We start from the raw sequence: 23,824 nt of genomic DNA, 5'->3' as shown, positions 1-23,824 counted from the left end.
CTGCTGTGGTCACAGCATGGCTGTGCAGGATCTATCCTCTAATCTGAAATGATCATTTGAGACTGACAAAGATGAGGATAAATATCTTTTTAGGTATAAAATACATTATCTTTATAATGTACCTTTGGATAAATGTAATTGTTTTCTCCCTGTCTTTCCCAGATCAGGCACTTGAAAATAAGAAATTTCAGGAATGGGCAAACCAGTTCACTAAAATTCACTGGATTTGATTTCCTAAAAATTCAAACAGTATGGCATTTGCCACTAGAGTTAGTAAGACCAATAATGACAGACATTTTTGATGTACTAGAGTTGATTCAGAAATGTACAAGTTGGAGAAATTTCATTTCTTGTAAATTAGTTACTCTCTCTGAAATTTTGTCTTTAAGATTAAGTAGTAGCTTTAGTTTGAAACTGGTTTAGTATCACTTTTATTGGGAAAAAAAGAGTCTTGGCCTCTTGTGCCCCACATATTCACTTAAATATTATTTAATGGCTTTGATTACTGATAGTTTGGTTTATAAGGAACTAAATAATTTAGGCAATTACTTCCTCTTATCTAAAACCAGCAGGGTGAATGCAACTTACAATGAGTCAAATTCAATTTAAACATCTAAATTCTCACAGAAAAGCAACCAAAGATAAAGCCCTGAGGCAACTGGGTCTATGAAACAGTAGATTTAGGACATGTGGGCTGGCGCTCATGCTCTATCACCCCATCAGCATGAACAGAACCGCCTCTGGGGAGTGGCTGTGGCTATGGTGCCCGCCCCTGTAAGACAGTTCTGCTGGAGTCCTGCAGCTTCCTACACTGCTTGTCACCGATCCTACTTTCTCTGTAAAGATGCTGCTCAGCTCAGCAACAGCCCAGGAGAGTGGGAATAAGGCTTGATGTGTTAAGAACTGTTCCTTCCGCCTCTGACAGCAGAGGTCAGTGAGGTTGTCAGGAAGCCTGACAAAGAGTAAGCCTATTTCCTACAGTAAAAAGTCCCAAACGCTGTACTGTCAATCCTTTAAGGTAAAACTAAAACACTCACAAAAATAATACATTTGAGACTCTTTGCCACATTTATAAAAAGAAAAAACAAAAAATTCAAACAAATGTAAAAAAATCCTTTAAAAGGTAACAATAGCCTTCTTTTAACAAATATACAGTTTAAGACACTTGGTGACTTCCTTAAGGTCATGTATCAGGGCATACACATTAAAGTTTTACTATTAAAATTATCTATTTGGTAAACAGATAATTCCATCAATAAAGAGAAGAGCTCCATCAATAAAATAATTGTTTTGGAAAGAGGAGTTACAACTTTTCCCAAAATGTCAAAAAAGAACAAGGATGTAAATACCACATTCTTAAAATATGAATACAACAATATTAATTCAGTTAAATAAATACATAAATAAAAGAAGTGGCACTGACTTTATGGCAATTTTTTAACATAACATAACTGAAGGATATTTTAAAATAAATAATTGCTCCAAACAGGAACAAGCATTTCTGAGCACAAACCGAGAGCATCTGAAATACAGTGCTATGAAACGAAGCAGTTCCACACTTCCAATTTGTTCAGCTATGAGCAGAAATGCCACTCAGATCTTTAAGTCTGAAACAGTCATGAAGGGAAAGTCAGCGTCACTAAATGCCAGGCCCAGGGCTATCTTCTGTCATTTTTCTTTTTTCTTCCAGTGTGTGCTTAAATATTTTCTTCAGGGTGTTGTAGACTATTGGTCCATTTTCAGAATCAAAATTAACCTAGTGATAAAGAAAATTTATATTCAGTATACTATAACAAGAATTCAGGATACTATAACCAGTCTTTATTCTGGGAGAAAAGAAAGGGGGTGGAGAAAAACAAAAACTTACAAACAAAATTACATATAATTAAAAAGGACACACAATACAGTTCACATATTAGTTTAAATTAAAGTAGTGTATTAGAACTGCCAATTATGTCAATACTAAACTTAGAAATGAAAACTAAAACAATTAAATCTAGTGCCTGGATAGGTACTGTACTTATGAAGCAAGCCAACAGTGAGTGTGATGGGGGTTTTAAATCCAGAGACCAACCATGGCTGGCCTAAGGGGAAAGTCTCCTTATTAAAACAATGCACACCAGCTTAACTGTTGCACTAGGTGACCTGAATAGGAAGCCTAGCTCTCTGTAAGCAATTGTAGCCTCGGGTCATATCTAACCTTTCTGTAAAATGGAGATCACAACATCCATCTCCTTAGGATTTCCGTGAGTACAAACTAGGAAGATCTAACACGGGCATGACACTTGTAAAAACCTCTGTGTAAAAGTTAATTTCCTTTCCCATTGGTGGGAAGGCACCATGTACACATACTTGGATTGTTTATCCAAGTTCACTGTATTGCAGGGTTGCAATGACATTAGGACAGAGCACCAGAGCAATCACCACACCTCCATCCTACTCCCACTGCCAAATGTGCAACTCCTTAGGAAAGATCAGGACTCCTTGACCAGTGATCCCTTCCCTTCTGGAGGGAGACAGGAAGGCCGTTCCCTCCAGGGGGGCTGGGAAGGGTCTCACACAACTTGTGGACACTGGCAGAAGACATGACAGAGTTGGGGCAAACAACTTTATGGCTGAAGGCAGCAGACTCCATAATCACATGGGTTCCCTTGCCTTCCAAGGCCCCTGGGGATGATGCAGAGGGGCACAAGTGGAGGCCACACAAGCGAGGAGTCAGCCTCACCACTGAGCACCTCCCCAGTGTCTGATGAGGGAGCTGTGCCAAGGCTGCTGAGCTGTGGCCTGAAGGAAATCTGATCTATTACACTGGAAGCAGACGCTACACAGATTTCCTTCACGAGCCAGTCTGGAATAAAAGCTATCAGGGCCTCTATTCCTAAGACTGTACACAAGCAAAGAGACCCAAGAACAGTCTTCTAATGTTTTTATAGACATATTTGGAACAACCAGTATATTTAACTTTTCATTAGTATTGCTGTGAAAAGTCAACAGAAGTTGTAAAGAATTCCTACTGCTTTCAGGGAGACCAGTATTAAGGACTTATTTTTAATTAAATTCAGAAATTTAACTTTATCTTAATCATTGTTTTGTCTATCCTATCTGCAAAACTTAATAACATGAGTAATGGCCTGAACTGCATACTTTGTTACACACCAAACCACAACCCTCCCCACAGAGTAGGTAATCTCTGGGTCTATGGAAACAAACACAGTTGTAAAAGATCACATAATTTGGTTTTGATGTGCTAACTCTGGAAATAGTCACAAAGAGACTGACTGAGAGGATGCAAAGTGGTTAGTGCTGTAAAGCTCTAGATGAAGAAAAAAGCTCCTGATGCGGAACAAAGAAATCTGTAAGAAGGACATCACTTTGGAAAGAGTGGATGGGGAAAGAGATTGGCGTATGAGTACATATAACAATTGCTATTAATATAAATGTTTGCCAAAGACACTGTCATCAAAAAACAGGGTTCTTTGTTTAATGATATTTTGGTATCACATACAAGAGACACAAAACAAATGAGCTGAGGGGAACCTTTTCTCTTGCCATGAAATCTGGCATCTTTCTTCAGTCAGGAAAGACTACTGCAGGACAAAAGGATGTGCATGGAAAAGAAACTTTGCTTAGGATTTGCCAACCAGACACTGTTCTGAACTGGCAAAGCTGGATGTTAAATTCTCAATAGGCGGTTTCTTGTTCAGACCCAAAGTAGAACTGGCTCAAGAAGAAAAGATTCTCTCCTAGGGTTAGAATTCTACTAGGCACATGATTTTAAAATATTTCCTCAACACTCAACTGTTTCTCTCTACATAAAAGTTCTTTGTTTCAAAGTTTTCCTTCGAAAAACCCACCGTTCAGCCTTTTCTCATATCATTGTTAGAAAACTGGTATTTTTTAGCCAAAAGTCTGTAACTTTCATGAAATGTCAAACATATTTCCACTAAAGGGAAACATGGCCAAAAGTTTTATTTTAGAGAAGGCTGATGACCTCTGGATTCCGATTTACTAAGATTATGCTTACTGTGGTATGAAGTGGGAAGGAGGAGTGCAACCCACCTTAGTGAAAGCTTTAATGGCACGGGCAAGAACAGCTTCCTCCACATCTGCAGGAATCGTCTGCAGGCTCACTATGCAATGCAACACGCAAAGAATAGTTTGTTGCTGGCCCTGTTTTGCAGAAATCAAAATCAAACAAATTGTCTGGAAAATGCCTCAAGAAATAAACTCAAAACAACTGCTGAGCCAAGAACTGGTTTGCAATCAAGTATTTACTACCTCAAATACTAAACTATCTACCAAGGGCTCTACCAGTGTTTACTGTTATATGTTAATCTGAACAGCTTTCAGGAGATAATATCAAAGCTGGTTATTTATTACACAAAATATAGTTGAATCTGAAGATAAGTACAATTTTTAATCGAATGCCTTCCATGTAGTGTACTGAAGATGATTCATTCTTGCTGTTTCTAGACAGTCACTCAATACACCTAGCAGATACTGGCACCTCACAGAATTATGTGTACTAGACAGCTGAGTACTCAGCACTCAGCGCCTTCATGTCCTGCCAGTTGCAGATAATACTGAACGGGGAAGGACAGAAGAAAGAGCACCACAGCCCTCCAGGAACATGCTAAAGCATAAGGGGAAAGGTCCCTGAAGAATGAGTCCCCAGCTTAACTCCTAAGGGCTGCTTCCTTTGGAGAAGCAAAGGAGAAGCCCTATCACTGGAGCAATTTGCATCCAACACACCCTGTCCACTGAGTCACTAATTTTACTTCTGAAAATCTACTCCAACGACATAATCTGAAATGCAGGAAAACATGTAATCACAAATTATCATTACAGTGATCTGTATCAAAACTGTAAATAATGTAAACACCCTGCATGTGAGAACTAGAGTGAATAATGTGGAAATAGCACAATGAGACAGAAAAGTACAGGACTTCGGTGCCAGAGTTCGTATCCTGCTCTGAAACATGCTGCATGCTGTGGGCAAACTGCTTCACACTCCCTCTTCTGAAAAGTGGGGCCTCTACCTCTCTGAGCAATGGAGATGAACAAAGGTGAAAACAGAAATTATGACCTAGCAAGGGCCTGGGTACACCCAATCAGTGAAAGTTAACTGCCTTCCTTATCCCTGCTCCGGATTCATCTCTGTCATTCCAATGCTCATGGGCATCACACAACTGTGCAAAAATGCCTGTGTGTATCTCTGTGTGCCTATATTAAGCAGTAGTTAGTAGTAGAAGATTTGGAAGCAATGAAATGTTTATACCACAGCATAGCAGATTACTCAAGGCTGATTATGAGGTAACATTGTTTCCTAAAACAAAACAAATCCTATTTATAGATGAAAATTTACTATCTCTACATGGTTAAAAATACTAAATTGTATAAAAGAATCTACAATGAAAAGTCTCTCTTGCTTTCCAGATCCACTGTCTCCTATTACTATTCTCTAAAGGCAACCATCATTATCAGTTCCTTATTTTTCCTTCTATATTTTATATATACAAAATTATACACATAAATGGATATGTGATACACACCCTTTTTAAAGAAATACAAATGAATGTATATTCCAACCCACTTCAGTTAGTCACATTATATGCTCACAGTAAATAAGTAGAAACAAATACCTGAAAATGAGAAAGTAATTAGTTATAGCATATCTCATATTAGAGTATTATCTACCCATTTAAGGTTACATTTATGAAAAACACATGGAAAAACATCTATGTTATAATTTTGAGCAAAAATGAAGTATAAAATTTTATGTGAAATAATTTTTACCAAGTTAACATATGTGTTGATAAGACTGAAAGAAAAAACTTGAAAATGTTTCAATGAAAATGTTTAAAGTAGCTCTCCTGACTCATTTGATGTTGGGAAAGATTGCAGGCAGGAGAAGGGGACGACAGAGGATGAGATGGTTAGATGGCATCACCAACTCAATGGACATGAGTTTGGGTGAACTCCGGGAGTTGGTGATGGACAGGGAGGCCTGGCGTGCTGCAGTTCATGGAGTCACAAACAGTCAGACATGACTGAGCAACTGAACTGAACTGAACCTGGGGTTATGGGTATTTTCCCATTTTATTTTTGTATCTTCTGAATGTTTATATTGGGGATGCATTTCTTCCCTTACCTTGGAAAATTTTAAATTAGACCTCAATATAGAATTCTGTGTGAGTCCTCTTTTTTCTCAAAATGGTTATTTTTAGTGTGTAAAACTTGTACTGAGAGCCTCAGTTAACTTCATCAACTGTTCAACAGCTATTTTACCTTTTCTAATAAGAACAGTGCTTCCGAGGCATCTGCACATCTGTCAACCAACATGTCCATGTCCTCTTTGGTTATCACAGGCTCCTTGAGCTGCTCCACCCAAGACCACATCAAACTGCACAGGATGAAAGGATCCTTCTCGCCACATATTCTTTCCCAAGCTCCATCTCGGGAATTTAGTTCTCTCTAAAAAGGGAAGGAGAAAGAAAAAGAAAGAGAAAGGAGAGCGGACAGGACAAGAGAGGAGGGAAAGGTACAGAGAGAGAGAGACAAAGTGAGGGAGAGGAGGGCAGGGAGGCATGCTGTGACATCTGAGGAGCCCTAGGCTCTCCAGGAGAGTAAAGTCTCAGGCTCTGAGGTGGGGACTGGAACCCCTCCCAATGGTCCCACTTTTACCCTGGGCTAAGACATTTGATTTCTCTAAGCCTCAGTTTCCCTTTGTGAAATTCATCCCCACCCCACTGGTGGGCTGAATAAACTGAGAGGGCTGTTAATGCTTCTGATACTAAGAAGCCTTAGTTAACCCGAGTTCTCCATTTCATTCAGAAACCACAGAAACAATTCAAGAAGGAAACTTTCTTTTCAGGCTCCTTAGAACAAAACAAATATTTACTGCAAGGAAGTTGAATGGTAAATGAAGAAGTATAAAAGTGCCAAAAAGTTAATAAATATGATATATATAACCTATTTTTTTCAAATTCCTTTTTAGAATCCCATGTAAAATTTAACAAGTCCTGCATTCTGAATTTGATAGGGTAAAACAACTAGGAAGTTTTGCCAATACTCCAAATGCCTGGAGATAATTTAAGGAGATTTTAAAACTTTACCTCACAGAGAGTAGGGGGGAAAGTAAGGTAACTATTTTTATTCTGAGAGGGTTCAGATTTATGTTTTAATAATTAAAATACATGTTTGCAATAGTAATGAGCAGAATAATTACCACCATTCATTCATTCACCCAAGCTAATACTCATAGAAAACTTGTAATATGACAGGAATGATGACACAAGCCTTTTCTCTGCTTCTTACAGCAACCCAGCATAGAAGTCCCCTTTACTGATGAATGTACTGGGAGGCTCATGAAAGAAGTAACTTGCCCAGGAGCCCAAACTAAGAGAGCACATTCCCAACCCAGATCTGCTCTACCCCAGTCTGTGATGTTTTTCTCATGCTATCAGGGTCCTCCAGCACTGGTTTCTCTTTATTTTCTCCTAAATAAGCCCAAACTTTTAGTTATGCATAGAACTTCATATCTCATAGATCATGTACATAGCAGAGTAGCTTTTATTCAATTTTATGTTATGCAGAAACGACATGACTCACAGACCCTCTTAGTAAAATGACCATTACATCATTGCTGTTTTCTGAAAATTTCCAATGGGGCTAGGAAAAACATCAGAGATGATGAAAAGTGTTAAACACATGAACTGTACCCTGGTTGTGCTACATTCAGACCACTTGACCTCAAGCACATCACTTGACCTGTGTGAGTTTTCTCACCTGTGATACTTAGTTCGTAAGTACTGAAAGGTTAACAAAGAATTTGTAAATAGTATCATCTGTCTCACAGGATTACTGTGAAAATCACATGAAACAATGTGAAAGGGCCTTAGGGATACACAGAATTCAACTGATTTTCTTTATTACTGAAAGACCCACAATAAAATCCAGAAAGGAAAAAAGGCAAACCTATCCAAAGGATACAGTTGTATCTACATCTAGAAAATGCTTTTGTATATATTATGTGTTCAAACTGTTTGGTCATGTGGGGCAGACCTACGGTGGGGTTGGTGAGCTGTCGAGCCTGAAACCGGAGGTCCTGCCTCTAGCTACTGTGGCTCAGTTAGGCAGAGGAGACCCGCCTACTGAGTGGAATGTTTGTTCAGCTTGGAGTACGAAATAAAGAAAATATTTCATGTTGGAAGACAGCAATACATTTAACTATTGATTAAGCAAAACACTACAATTCTGATGAAAAAATCATGTGTGGAAGTGCTCTCCTCCTGTCAAACAATTGTAAGTGAAGGCAGGCTCCATGCCTCCTCTTCTTGCCTCTGCATCTGGAAGGCCTGACCTCCTGGAAAGTGTACACACCTTGCTTGATTAGTGGTAGGAGATGGAAAAGCAGCTACAAATAATTCATGGTACATTATGGGCTAACAAGCCAAAATATCACTGAGCCAGGCCTCCCCAGGTCAGCCCTACATTTGGGCAGTTTACCATAAGTAGGTTTATAAGGCTTGTCTTCTCTCTAATCAGCTGCTCATCCTAGGCAGAGAGCATGATTTTAGACATCTCCCTCATAAAAGTACAACACAAAACGATGTTAAAGTTTAAAATGTCACATTCTAATTTAAGTAAAAGCCAAGAAATAGAACTCAGGGACTAATCTCAGATAAAACTAGTGGACACAGGGGCTCTGTGGCCACTCCCATTTGCTTTCTGGAATCCAACACCTGCCTTGTTTGGTGGGCTGGGGAGGGATTGCTGAGCAGTCAGCACTCATCACTCATCTTTCTGTCCTTACTTGATACTTGGGTTAATGAGCTTTGGGAAAGAATTGTCTCTATTTCATTTTATCTCTCAGCTTGGGGTTCTCCAAGTGTGGTTCCCTGCTAGGGCTCAGGTTAGAGATGCTTCAGGTCAGTTCCTACAGTTGTCTATCCATCTGGCCATCAGTCCCACAGGCCCAGCAAGGAAGAAGGAAACTATTGTCATCAATCACTATCATTGCCATGTTCAGTCAAGCACACTGATGACTGCTGAGCACTAAGTGCTTTCTTTCACAGAGACTGAAATGAACCTATACAAGAGACCTGTGTCTGTTGTTTCAATGATAGCAATTTGGTATTACAGTTGAGTAACTTGACATTCAGAAGTTATGTATTATACCAAAATGTCTTCAAATTCCTGAAAACAAATGAACTTGGGAAAGTGTATTACTTTTGCTCTGACAAAAATATTTCCTACTTATAAATAATTAAATGAAATACAAATACCTGCCACATTTCTACCTTCTTTTTCACTTCCTCCTTTTCTGCAATCTCATTTAAATTTGCCAGGGCTTTGGCTGCCAGTATTCTCCTTGCTTCAATACTCAACTCAGACTGTAAAGCCATATGTGCAGCAACTTCAGACAGGTATTTGCTGTTCTGGGTTTCATTCCCCAAGAACTGTGCTTTGGGACTGGACCCACAGTCCACAGGGCGGCGGCAAGTCTCACCATCCTCTGCAACAGAGCTTGGGCCACGACCACCGTGACTTTCACACTCACAGTGGTACACTTTCTGTTGAGAACAGTTTGGTCCCTTAGGAATATTTGCAAAGTTTGGTGCGACTGGTTCCCCAGGGTTGTATGAACCTGAAATTCCTGAAGAGAAGGTTCTACTTCTCTGTACTTCCTTTGGAATGCTCGTCCTATGGAAAATTGATGACCCATCATCTTTGAGTCCCTCTGGGACTCCAAATTTACTGTGATTCCAGAAAGAAAATGTATTGCGGACCAGCGTTTCCTTATTTAAATCTAGTTGTGGAGACTGTGGGTAGTAACAACGGCTTATGTGCTTCTGCTGCCTGGGATTATGGCAAAGCAAGGCTTGGGCAGGCACTGTCCATGGAGTCCTCCCTTGCTCCAGAAGCGACTCGGGCCTTTTTAAATCTGAGTCACTGTAGCTGAGCTGCCTTTTCAGATGAGCCAGGGGCTGAAGACACTCGACATTCCGCCTCTTCCAAAGAGGGTCCAACTCTTGCTCACTGGAAAGAACCACATCCTGATTCTCAAAATCCATCACCACTGCATTGGGGGTGAAAGTGTCTGATGCATCACTGTCATGTCTCAGTAACTCCTTATCCAGCTGCCTTGTGATCATCTCAGAAACAGTCTTTTCAATTTCAGCTGAGAGGCCAGGTATGTCGGCCACTTCTTCTGTCACCACTGGCCTGTTCTCAGCTAAGTCCAGCAGCAATTTGCAAACAAGGTGGATAATTTTGGGTATGTGTTTCAGAAGTCGTGCCTCATATCCGTGAAGCAGATGCCGCTGACGAATGAGATACTGTGCTAGGGTGACAGCATGTGCCTTGGGGTCACAGCAAGAGAATATATTGCGAAGAGGAATCAGAAACTGAGTAAATTCCCTTACACAGAGTAACTGTCCTCGAGTTTGTATGGAATTAGGTCGCTTTGCCCGAACAAATATAATTGCTTGGTCAGCAGTCATTCTTGTTGCAAAAACTAAGTAACATGCTATTAAAACACCTAAACAATGAAGAAATGAAGATTGGTATGAGAAAAATTTATATTTTTAGTTACACTCTTTGATGATTTTAAAATTTGAATATGTATTAGGAAACCATATATATATAGGGACATTTTAAGAACAATGATAACTTTTAAACTTTTGGTACACGGGTTCACCTATTTACTTGTCTCTATGGTAACCCTCCCCTTGACTTAGAACCCTTGGTCACCTCTGTACCACAGGGCAAGCACAAGTACTGTCACAGTGAACCTGAGCAGGTGTGGAGTAAGGAAGGACGGCTGAGTGTGGAGGGCAATGACTGAATGAACTGATGACCTGGTTCATTTATCCTCATTATGCCCAACTCCAACATGGAAGAAAGCCAATACTGCCTTCCACTCTGAACAGTTCTTAAAAATTTCTATCAATCACTCCATACGTTCTGCTTGGAACTTCCTAGCCCTTTCAGCTTTGACATCAATTGGTGGCACATTCCAGACCTGCATTTTTCCCACTTGGGTATTTTTATCTTTGGCGACTATTCATTTTCACAATCTATTTCCTCTCTTGAAGTTTCTTCTTTAAGAATAAACTAATGCCTAAACTAATACATATTTTCCTCCAGACCACAGATACTTTTCTATAAGTACTTAATAGTAAGGAAGACCACATTAACAGTGTAAAAATTATGTACTATCATTAATACTAAACTGAAATGAATAGTAAAAAGGTGATAAATTAATTTAAATACAACAGTTAATTAACATCAAGTAAAAGGCAAATCAAAAGACATCTGTGTGATTCATGAAGTTTCTGAATCTCATTACACATGAAAATCAGAACCTCTGAAAAATGCCTGGTTTCCTAGTATGACGTAAGGTCCAACATATCTTTCTCAATAGGATAAGGCAGTTCTTTAGGGCAAGTATGATATATCTGCAGAACTATCACATGGAATCCCTAGAACAGTGAGATCTTGGCTCAACCATGAGAGCTGACAATCTGAAGCAGAACTACGTCCCCATCCCCCTCCCCAGTAAGTGGGAAGGCCAGCGGTAAGTACATGGGTACATTGTAAACAGAGTCAAATTCTGGTGTCTGGCTGGATTAGATGACCAATGAAGATTCCATCCTTTTTGTGCCCTAGTTTTGGCATTGCACTGATATTCTGCTGCATTTTAAAGTAAAATCATTGATTTTTATATAGAATTTAGGCACAGTTAAGACTCTACAAACAAAATCCTTATAGCAGTGGCTTTAAATCATGGTCCTGTCACTTTAGATACAGCAAATTAACCTCCTTCAAAACTTACAGTGTTGCTAACAACTTAAAAAGATTATTGGATGAAACAATGCTTGCTATTTCCATTATTATTTTGGTTAATGAAAATAAATTTTAAAAAGACTTATGTATTAAAAACAAAAGTATTGACTTTTTTCCTTGAAAGAAGAAAATCAGAAAGGTCATTCAGCTAGCTATGGAAACCCACCTATTTTTCAATATGATGCAGTTTTAACTCTAAATCATTCAAAAAATACTCTCATGGATATATGGTCACTGAAACTATCTATTTAAGATATTTCAAGTATCTTTTATTGACTTGCTCCATTTGACTCCAAACCTTCGATAGGAATCTGAAAACTATCCTTAAGAACTAGGAAATGTTTTTCCTTATATGTTTAAATACACAGAAAGGCAATAAAACCACCCCCTAGAATTTACCTGTTCGACCAAGCCCTGCATGACAATGGATAGCTACTTTTCCTTCTTGTAAGGCAAATGTCATCACCTTCACCATATCTAAGATGGTGGTAAGGGACGCTACACCATAATCCTTCCATCCGAAGTTGTAGAAATAAACTGGACAATGAGAAAGAACAAGAAGAAATCAACATATAGGAGAAATACTTGCAAAGACATTTGAAAAAACTGAGTGAAGTCATGAAAAGTACACAGCTGTAAAACACGCAGATCTCACTGGATGTGTAGACCTAAAATAACAGGCTTTTCCCATTTCCAGTAAATTTACTGTTAGCATTTCTTAAAAAGCATATTCTGTGTTATTTAACACATTTCCTGCTGAAACTCAGAAATAATTAATGAAAAGCAGGATTATAAATTAAAGTTGATGACCTATGCCAAAATTACTCTACCATAGAGGGAAAGCATGCAACCTTGTTTAAGCACTGAAACATGTCTAACTGACTGATAAATGACATGAGGTGGTACATACAGATTTTTCTAACTAGTGGGATAAAAAGCTAGCATGAACTTCAAGTTGTAGAAGTGGCACAGGTTGATCCTTTCCAGCTTGGTGTGAATGACACATGTTCAGGGGATTCTATGCTAAAGCTCCTGTGACTGATAACTTCTGGACTTGTCACATACAGAATCCCCACATCCTACCCACTGGGTAGAGCTATGCGGTAGGAAAAAGCACAGATAAGTCCTGGGTTCTAATCCTGTTGCTATGTTTAAGTTGTGTAATCCTGGGCAAGTCAGAACTTCCTCAGTCTGTGTGACCTCATATGTGAAGCAGAACAACAACTATATATATATATATATATATATATATAGTTAAACGTTCATTTATTTATTTGGCTGTGCTGGGTCTTGGTTGCAGCATGTGAGATCTACTTCCCTGACCAGGGATGGAACCCAGGCCCCCTGCATTGGGAGCACAGTCTTAGCCACTGGACCATCAGGGAAGTCTCAGAACAACTACATTACATGAATGCTTTAAGGATTAAATGAGATGATAGGTCTGACATACTGTTTATGTTAATTATGCAGGTATTATTTCTACAAGATCTCCTCTCAAGATCTCTCTCACAGGAAAAAAGAAATTCTGTACTTTCAACACCAATACTAAATAAGATATTTAAAGACAAAGTTATCTCACCTTCACTTTTCAGAAGCCCTACTACTGTGCATGAACTTTGTTTCCATCACCTTTTTAACCTAAGAACTGAGCAGACAGAAGTCTCTGAGTTCTGTCCTTGGTAACGTATGGAAAGGAGGTTGGAAGGACTTACTGCCAGCCTCCATGAAAGCTTCAGGAAGATATGTGAAGCCACTTTCTTGTTCCAGAGGGTTCCCACAGCTGGCATGCTCACCAGGACGCTGCAGGTTAATGATACTTTTTATCCCATGGCTTAAAGGAAAAAGAAGATTAGTCATATTGGGGAGGTAGTGCTAACAAAAAATAACCATTTTTGGTATTAATAAACATTACTCTTAAAACTTTATCTTACTTGAAATAAGTTCCTCACATTTCTGTTGGTAAAATGAAAGGACTTTTCTATTTTAAGTTAAAAGCAGTGGAAAAGAAGACATAAGCTGGCTTATTACAGTGTCTAAACATGCAACATTTACCTTCGGAACTGCTCAATGATACAGAACTTCTCCAGGACCTCAGTGGATGGGCGTGCCATGGCCAGGATATTATCAGTGACCCTACAGATGGGAGAAGGGACTGATGAAATGCACAGAACTGAGAAAGTAAGATTTCAAGCCCTTACTTTTTCTCTGATTTCAACAATACTGTAAGATAAGAATCTCCTTATACAAATCTGGCTTCAATTCTGTATTATGATTAGGGCTATTAAGAAACCCTCACTTCTTAAATCCCTGGAAACAATTCCAGAACATAATGTATTTATGGGCTCCAGCAAAGTATCTTCAAGGACTTTCATGAGATTCTAGCGGCCATAACAGAATGATGGAGAAACCTCAGCTCCATGTAGCAAAAGTAACATCCTGGATTAGTTATCCAGAGGTTACTGACTAAATGAGGAGGGCCAGCTGGGAAGCATTTTTACTTACTTTAGTTATCTATACCTCAGTTATCTAATGTGTTGAGTGAGGGTAATAACGCCTGCCTCATAGGGTTGGTGTGAGAATTCAATATGATGTGACTATAAAGTCTTTTAGCATAAATCCTGGCATGTGGTTATGAATAAATGCTGAGTTATTGTGATTTAGGAAAAAAATATCACTTTGGAGTCAGTCAGGCCTGGTTTCAAATGCTGGCTTTTCTATTTTCCAGCTGTGCAGCAAATTACTTAGTCTCTCTGGACTTCAATTCCTTATCAATAAGATGACACTAACAATGCCTACTTAAAAGGGTTTTATGACCATAATAATTTGAAAATGTCTAGCACTGTGACTGGCCTGTAACCAAATGGATGTTTACGGAGTGTACAAATGGACAGAGGCCCAGTAAATGGCTGTCATTCTCACTAGGGCTCTAACTTCCCTCTGTTCTGATCAAATTTCTCACCAGTGGTCTGGTGAAAGATACCTAAGATAGACTGTCACAAGCTGTGGGTTACAAGAACCTGAGAGGAGTAACAGAGACATCAGATGAGCAGGTCAGGATTCAGAAAGATACCATCTCTCGTGACTGGGGTAATATCTAAAAACAGGGAACCATGAAGGTTTGGGATCCCCCAAATGTAATAGCACTTAGTGTAAGGTTAGGAGAGATGTAACGTGAAAGCAGCAGAGGTGAAAACAAGAGAGTTTAGTCAACAATAAACCAGAAATGTTAATGTGACCTTAAGCTGCATTATTATAAATTTATGTGTCTGGCCACATCTCAGGAGTAGTGTTTGCTTTTTCATGACACTCTTTAACAAAGGTAGTGATGAAGGTAATGACAATGGACCCCAGACTATAACACTACACATGTACCCAACAAATCCAATGTGAAAAAGTACAGGGCTGGAGGTTAGTAAACTGGCTGACAAATATCTGATTTGTACATGGATTCTTACTCTATAAAATGATTCACCAGCAGAGTTATTTAAATAGTGAATTCTTCTTAGTGCATTCCAAATATAGTTTTAAATACCAGAATTTTTCAAAGATATCACTATATCAAAAAAGGTATACTTGACAATTTGCTAATAATAATAAAAACAGCATGATTCAATAATGAATGAATTACACTTACATACCATAAACAATGAAAGCATTTTACATCATCTACTGAACTGACAACTTATACCACCCTCTACTGAGGCAGACTGGAAGTGTATGTATTTGTATGAAAATGTATCCTTTTATACAGAGTACAGGAACAAAATAAAAATGAGGCTAAAGTTCACCTACATGAAAGTGAAAAACTACCTATATACCTCATAATTTCTCAAATTTATAGCTGAATATTTTAATTGTTTCTAGCAGTCTCTGAAATTTAAAATCTATCTAGTTACCAATTCTTTAAGATACTTTACCTACAACATTCTACTTTATTAAAAAAAAAATAATCCTATAGGGTTGGTTTCATTATTTCCATTTTACCGATGAGGAAACTGTGGTTCAGAGTGCCTGTGAGTAGGCCAGACTGTCAAGAGGGGAAGCCAGGGATGGAAGGTGAGGCCCTCTGACTTCAAAATCCCACATTCCTTCTTCTACAGGCTACTGCCTCTGGCCATCACCTACAACTCCATTTCCTTTTCCTACTTAGCAGTAGGTGGGAGCTATCAAAGACTGACAGAATCACTTACCAGGACGAGTAGACCCCTTTAACAGCTTGTTCCTGTTCACTCCAGCGAGCTGCATTTTCATACTTGCAAGCTTTGCCACCACATGCCACAGAACAGGCCACATGTCCAGGAATGACATGCCGCAAACGCTCTCCAACTTTTGTATATTTTGGCGTTGGACGTCCTGAATTTCCTAGAACAGACGAAGAAGGGAAGATTTAAAGTCCTGCTCTCCAGATGGAATAGTAACAAGGGAAAGAGCTTCCAATTTCTCTCAGGATTGCATATGACAAGTTGGTGCTAAATCCCCTTCATTTTGTCAGGAATAAAACTGTTTCCCTTTCATAAAAGTGCACTGTCCTTTACTTCGGAAAAGGCCTTTGCACACAAGAATCTCCACATGGGGTCCTGGTAATGAAAAGGAAGAAACTGGTACAGCAGATCTTCCACAAAGAAATTAGTTTTACACAAGAACTACATTTTTAATGAAAAAAACATAAAACATTCAATCATTTTTATCTATTACATGTCTACTGAATCTCTTAGCATAACAGACAATAAAAAGTAGAACACAGAATTCTCAAAATTTTAAAAGGTATAAACACAGCATAGCTTCTTCACAATCATTGTATTTAAACTTAAAAGTGTGCCAATCTTTAAGAAGAAAAGGAGCTTTACTTTTTCTCTCAGGGCAAGTTGGGTTTCTCTCAGCACAGCTGACAGAGGACATGGCCACCATCACCTGGAGAGAGGACGAGGACAGCACCTTGGCAGCAGAGCTGCGCCGCCCCTGCTGCAGCCGCAGGATAGGGTCGGAGGCAGAGTGGCGACGACCCTCGAAAAAGGAGCTGAGGAATGGCACAGCAGAGAGCCTCCGGGGTGGATCCTGCATGGTGCTGGGCTTCCAGGAGGGAAGAGCTGGAGGCGAGATGTCAGCGCCAGCCTGCTCCATGATGAAGTTACACTGAGATGTGAGCATCACTCTGCGTGATCTAACTGCTGTTCAGGATAGGCTGACTTGTTTCCATAGTGACAAACAAAGAAAGTACTGATTCCCACTCAGATCTGTACAAGCAAAATCCCTTATGAATGGATTGTGTTTTGAACAGATTGTTCGAATACAGGGGAGAATAACATGTATTTTAAATAGATTATACCTAAAATGTGACTTTTCTACTGTTTCTCAAATACCGTCAAAAAGATCTGACTGCTCAGAGAATTATATCTAAAATATTGTAATGAATTTAGAAAAATGTCTTTATGATGCAAACACACACATTATTAAAATACCTAAATTTTGTTCTTCCTTTCGTATCTATTCTCTGAACATTTTGAAAAATATTCTCTTTCTACTCCTCTCTGGAACAGGGCAGATAAAAAGTTAGTTGTAATAAAGTGGGACATATTAGATACCTCTAACATTATTAAAACATCATTTTTCAAAGCCAAAAATCCCTCTATTTTTTGTTTAGTTGCTAAATCATATCTGACTCTTTCACAGTCTCATGGACTATAGCCTGCCAGGCTCCTCTGTCCATGGGATTTCCCAGGCAAGAATACTGGAGTGCATTGCCATTTCCTTCTCCAGGGAATCTTCCCGACCCAGGGACTGAACTCGCATCTCCTGCACTAAAGGTAGACTATCAGTGGGCCACCTTGGAAGCCCAAAACCCTCTATTATTTTATAGAACAACTTCAGAAATGCTTGGAGAGAAGAAATAAAGACATCTTGAGGGCTGGTATACTAACCAAAGACATTTATTTTCATATTTCTATTTTCAGAATATGAAAATCCAATTCTTGGTTATTGGATAGTTATAGCAGTCATAACTACAGCCCTCAAAAACTCAAAAGACATGCTTCTGTGTCTTTTGTTGCTGACTAAGGGGAAAGAGAAGCTTCAATAATGTCTTGGCAGAGACACAGGAAGAAAATCCACTAAGTATCACATTTTTTAAAGGAACTGGATGAGGGGGAGGTTGCAACTTGAGGATAAAGGATATAAAGAACACAGAAACTGTAACAACCACCCATTGTCCGCCTCCTCTCTTGTTAATGTCAAACTGCAACACCCTCACCCCACCCCCGAGTCTTTTTCTCTTTCTGTTTCTCCAAATGGTATTCTGGCCATGTGCAGATGGAAACAAACTATTGTCACAGATAGGGCTCTTTGCTTTGTTCTGTTCTATTTTAATAATTAATAATGCTTTAAAACTCGCTCCTTTTAAAACACACCCCCATTTCTCCGAATGGATATGTTTTGTCAAATAAGATACAGCAGCTCAATTTGGTGTCTAAATTCGAGCGTAGCACCCTGCCCCTGTCATTTTGTAAACAGCAATGAAAAAGAATTTCTTCTAATGTAGTCTATTCAGAAGGCACAGCTTCCACAGTTTTAAAGGAAAGGAAAGGACAGAGGATGTGGTGAGGAAAGCATGTTGGAACCTGATGTCAAGAGGCCCTAAATGCTCAAAATAAGGAGTCTGAGTCTGCTACTGGGGAACAGGAGTCTGACTCAAGTTTCTCAGGGTTAACACTCCCTGCAAAGACAGGGACTGAAGTCAAGGACTGAGGGCCTGCTGGGACAGTGACAGTAAGTGTGGGAGCAAGATAGTACAGGGGCGGACACTGCACTGCATGCCAAGACTTCAAGTCTAAGCGAGCAGCAACAAGTCACTTAAGTCAGTAAATATGGAGTCCATAATGAGAAGGTGCCATAGAAAACCCAGCAGGCAATCTCCATCTGAGATGAAAATGCATGTGAGGCAGCAACTAGGAGGCCTCAACCAGTGAGCAGGAAATGCTTGATCTGTGCAGCTCTAAGGACATGAGAGTCCAAGTGACTTTGCTCTCAACAGTTCTGAAAATGAGAATGAATTTGATGAGGATAGGACTTGTCTGGACCAAGCTAAGGAAGGGAAGATTTTTGTATCATCTCAGGAATAATTTCTGCTGTGAAATCTTAAGAACTGGGCTGGCCTCAAATAAATATGCAACCACTTAGTGGGCTGAGTTACCAGACAGGGACACTGAGTTTGGGCTTTCAGTAAAGTAGAGTGAAGGCAAACAGGAATCCAAAAGGTGACTGTAGCCCTCCCTCTCAGCATATTCTTGCCTTGCTCACTCACCTGGGGCACCCAGGGGTGCTGGGATACACTGGCACTGTCTGGTGCTGAACTGGAGTGCTACCCACCTGTGGGTACGACAGACAGAGCAGAGGCCTCCATTCCCCAAGACATGTCAGAACTGTCAACCTCACTATTGCATGCTCCAAACTACTCCTTTAAAAATGCCCAATTCATAGCCAAATCCACCTTTAAAAATCAGTTTTTATTTATGCCAAATGATGTTACAATAGGGAAGAGTACCTTTCATTCCACCCCTAAACTCATCTTCCTTTCAATATTTGTCCACAGGCACGCAGATTTTCTATATATTTGTAGTCATAATTGCAAATAATTTCCCCTGCTTTTACTAAGCAGCATAGCCAACACCTTCCCATTTTGCTTTAGTCTTATTTTCATTTAGTGGATGCACAAGATTTTGATGCATTATAATTTACCTAGTCATTCTTGAGCTGTTGACTATTTAGGCTATTATCAATTATATTGTTTAAAAATAAGGTATTGTATATTTTCAGGATTAAAATTTTTTACTTCTATTTTTTCCTTCATTAAACCAGAGATGATATGACTGGTGTGCAAGGCTCATATTTTTATTTACTTGACTTTACATGTTTGAACAACTAACTTTATACAAGTGGAAAGGAGTAATATTTTATAGCAAATCACAGGTTTTTCCTGAGATCAGAGAGGAACACAGCATTAAAATAAAGATCAAGAGATGCTGTCTCTGATAAGCTATTTTGCCAACCTCCGTGACCTCAGAAATCCATATCTCCACATAACCATGTTTTCACTCATTGAATGTTGCCAAAAAGCAATCATGCCATGACTTTAAAGGGATTATCTTCTAATTCATGGAATAAAACATGTTAGAACTTGTACCAAATTAGTACAAATTGGTCTCTCTTTTTTGTATTATTTTTAAAAAGTTATTTTATTCATTTTGTGGGTCAATTTAGTTACTAATACTCATACTTTTTGTTTCACACCTCTGTAAGACTTTGTATTACATCCTAAAAATCAATTAAAAATTTTAAATTGGGATGAATCATATAGATTGCTAATGATGAATTGTTCAGACTAACATTTTAATATTTATTTAAATTAGCAATTGGAAAAAAATGAAGCCTTTTTCTTAAAAGGAGCAACAAGACTACTTAATTTCTAGTATTTTTCATGTTTTATATAAAATGGAAGTGTTTTAAAGCAAGAGTAATTTTATGAAGGGCCATATTTTCAATAGACATCTAAAAGCTAAAAAAACTTTTTTTCTGACAACCACAGAGATAGGCTGTTGTTGTTCTTGTTCAGCCGCTCAGTCATGTCCGACCCTTTGCAACCCCACAGACTGCAGCACGCCAAGCTTCCCTGTCCTTCATCATCTCCTGGAGCTTGCTCATACACATGTCCATAGAGTCTCATGTCCATTTAGTCACATGTCTATGTAGTCTCAGTCCTAAGTCAATAAAGCAGTCATTTCCAGGAGCTAGACTAGAACGCTGACTTTTTAGCTTCTTTTTTTCCACTTTTTGTGACAGAAGACTCATTTCTCACAAGGCAATTAACTATTCAACTGTTTGACAGCTCAAGATGTTTTCTACTGTAGAGTCAAAATCCATTTCTCTGTAAACACTGGTCCTGGTTCCTCCCTTTGAAAGCGAAAGTTGCTCAGTCGTGTCCGACTCTTTGGAACCCCACAGACTGTACAGTCCATGGAATTCTCCAGGCCAGGATACTGGAGTGGGTAGCCTATTCCTTCTCCAGGGGATCTTCCTGAACCAGGAATCGAACCAGTGTCTCCTGCATTGCAGGCAGATTCTTTACCAACTGAGCTATCAGGGAAGTTAAAAATGAAAAATAAAGCATCTCTCTGACTTGCAAGGTTTTCAAATATTTGAAGACAGAACCTCTCCAAGACTCCCCCATTGCAAATCTTAATTTTTACAAACATTAATAGTCATTGCTTCCAGATCCTTCACTATAATTCATTTTCTTCAGAGAGTCCCCCAGCCCCTGCCTTCCCTTTACAGATAAACTTCTAAAAAGAAAATCTGACTTCATTTGCTATTTTCATTTGTGATCTGTTTCATGGCCACAGGACTGGAAAAGGTCAGTTTTCATTCCAATTCCAAAGAAAGGCAATGCAAAAGAATGCTCAAACTACTGCACAATTGCACTCATCTCACACACTAGTCAAGTAATGCTCAAAATTCTCCAAGCCAGGCTTCAGCAATATGTGAACCGTGAACTCCCTGATGTTCAAGCTGGTTTTAGAAAAGGCAGAGGAACCAGAGATCAAATTGTCAACTTCTGCTGGATCGTGGAAAAAGCAAGAGAGTTCCAGAAAAACATCTATTTCTCCTTTATTGACTATGCCCAAGCCTTTGACTGTGTGGATCACAAGAAACTGTGGAAAATTATGAAAGAGATGGGAATACCAGACCACCTAACCTGCCTCTTGAGAAATCTGTATGCAGGCCAGGAAGCAACAGTTAGAACTGGACATGGAACAACAGATTGCTTCCAAATAGGAAAAGGAGTACGTCAAGGTCGTATATTGTCACCCTGTTTATTTAACTTATATGCAGAGTACATCATGAAAAACGCTGGGCTGGAAGAAACACAAGCTGGAATCAAGATTGCCGGAAGAAATATCAATAACCTCAGATACGCAGATGACACCACCCTTATGGCAGAAAGTAAAGAGGAACTAAAAAGCCTCTTGATGAAAGCGAAAGAGGAGAGTGAAAAAGTTGGCTTAAAGCTCAACATTCAGAAAACGAAGATCATGGCATCTGGTCCCATCACTTGATGGGAAATAGATGGGGAAACAGTGGAAATAGTGTCAGACTTTATTTTTTTTGGCTCCAAAATCACTGCAGATGGTGACTGCAGCCATGAAATTAAAAGACGCTTACTCCTTGGAAGAAAAGTTATGACCAACCTAGATAGTATATTCAAAAGCAGAGACATTACTTTGCCGACTAAGGTCCATCTAGTCAAGGCTATGGTTTTTCCTGTGGTCATGTATGGATGTGAGAGTTGGACTGTGAAGAAAGCTGAGTGCTGAAGAATTGATGCTTTTGAGCTGTGGTGTTGGAGAAGACTCTTGAGAGTCCCTTGGACTGCAAGGAGATCCAACCAGTCCATTCTGAAGGAGATCAACCCTGGGCTTTCTTTGGAAGGAATGATGCTAAAGCTGAAGCTCCAGTACTTTGGCCACCTCATGCGAAGAGTTGACTCATTGGAAAAGACTCTGATGCTGGGAGGGATTGGGGGCAGGAGGAGAAGGGGACGACAGAGGATGAGATGGCTGGATGGCATCACGGACTCGATGGACTTGAGGCTGAGTGAACTCCGGGAGATGGTGATGGACAGGGAGGCCTGGCGTGCTGCGATTCATGGGGTCGCAAAGAGTTGGACACGACTGAGCGAATGAACTGAACTGAACTGAACTGAAGGTCTCTGATGGTCCTTTTTATAGTTGTCTTATTTTTACTGCTTAGCACACATTCAACAGAGTTGAACAATTTAGTTTTAATTTTAAAAATATTTGGAAAGGATTTTACTTTTTGATGCAATCTCAAACTTATAGAAAAGTTTTAAGTATAATACAAAGAATTTTTTTTCTTGAATCATTTGAGAATAAGCTGCAGATATGCTGCTCCATTACTCTAAATAAGTTAGTGTATACTTCCCACAAAAAATTCTCCAAAATTCCCCCAAATCAGAAAATTATAATTGATATATTATTAGTTGCCCACTATTCCTCAGACCTCACACAAGTTCCACTGATTTATCTCAATGTTCCTTATAGTAAAATCATACTACACAACGTTTAGAATCACACACTTTTAGTTGTCTTCTCATTTATTTCACTTTAGAACAAGTTCCTCAGTCCTTCCTTGATATCAATGCCTTTGGCTTTTGAAGAGTACAGACCAGTTATTTTGTAGAACATTCCCTCAATTTGGGTGTGTCTGCTTCCTCATAATTAGATCTAATAAGTTCTGGTGTTTATGGTAAAAAATGATATTTAGAAACCAAGTCCAGATGCTAGGTGTGGTCACTACAGTTAAAGAGTTGTTGCCTGCAGGCATTCTCAGTGGATAGAACTAAAGAATGCGTACAATATATACACGTATACACACACATACACCACACATTTACATCCATATTTATATATGCATGCATTTATGTTGAAAACTGAGAGTTCATGCAGATGTTAGCAATTCTAATCCAACAACACAGGGCTCCTCCTAACAGCCCTCCTTCCATAAATACACAGGGGCTTCCCAGGTGGTGCTAGTGGTAAAGAATCTGCCTGCCAATGTGGGAGATGTAAGAGATGCAGGTTCGATCTCTGAGCCAGGAAGATCCCCTGTTCTGTAAATAAGTTCATTTGTACCATTTTTAAAGATTCCACATATAAGCAATGATACCTGTCTTTTTCTATCTGACTTCATATAACACCTGTCTTTCTTTATCTGACTTATTTCATTCAGTATGGCAATCTCTAAGTCCCTCCATGTTGCTGTAGATGGCATTATTTCATTCTTTTTTATAGCCAAGTAATATTCATTGTACACATGTACCACCTCTTCTTTTTGTCTAGTTGTGTGTGTGTTTTTTCTTCATAGTGAAAACTTTTATATGTGGAATTAGCCAGCCGGACTCAGT

General features: G+C 39.2%; 1 protein-coding gene across 1 annotated transcript; it reads right to left on the bottom strand.

Moving 5' to 3' along the window:
* Positions 1–1,639: 1,639 nt before the first annotated feature.
* Positions 1,640–16,998, bottom strand: PTPDC1 (protein tyrosine phosphatase domain containing 1). Its single transcript, XM_052645064.1, has 9 exons — positions 16,698–16,998; positions 16,041–16,212; positions 13,903–13,983; positions 13,563–13,681; positions 12,250–12,387; positions 9,288–10,543; positions 6,289–6,474; positions 4,060–4,170; positions 1,640–1,756 (listed from the first exon to the last, which is right to left on the bottom strand). The coding sequence occupies exons 1-9, from the start codon at positions 16,996–16,998 to the stop codon at positions 1,640–1,642; spliced, it is 2,481 nt and encodes an 826-aa protein (XP_052501024.1).
* Between the last annotated feature and the right edge of the window lie 6,826 nt (positions 16,999–23,824).

Source organism: Budorcas taxicolor, chromosome 8 (assembly GCF_023091745.1).
Source record: "Budorcas taxicolor isolate Tak-1 chromosome 8, Takin1.1, whole genome shotgun sequence".
In the NCBI taxonomy this organism is placed as follows: Eukaryota; Metazoa; Chordata; class Mammalia; order Artiodactyla; family Bovidae; genus Budorcas; species Budorcas taxicolor.
This window is presented reverse-complemented; position numbering and strand designations above follow the sequence as displayed.

Bases quoted from the DNA above. Each gene is read 5' to 3' on its own strand.
- PTPDC1 (XM_052645064.1), bottom strand. From the start codon at position 16,998: ATGCTCACATCTCAGTGTAACTTCATCATGGAGCAGGCTGGCGCTGAC. The intron at 13,984-16,040 runs GTAAGTGATTCT...TCCCATCTGTAG, and splicing joins AAAGGGGTCTACTCGTCCTG to GGTCACTGATAATATCCTGG. The intron at 12,388-13,562 runs GTAAGTCCTTCC...CTCATTGTCCAG, and splicing joins AGCTTTCATGGAGGCTGGCA to TTTATTTCTACAACTTCGGA.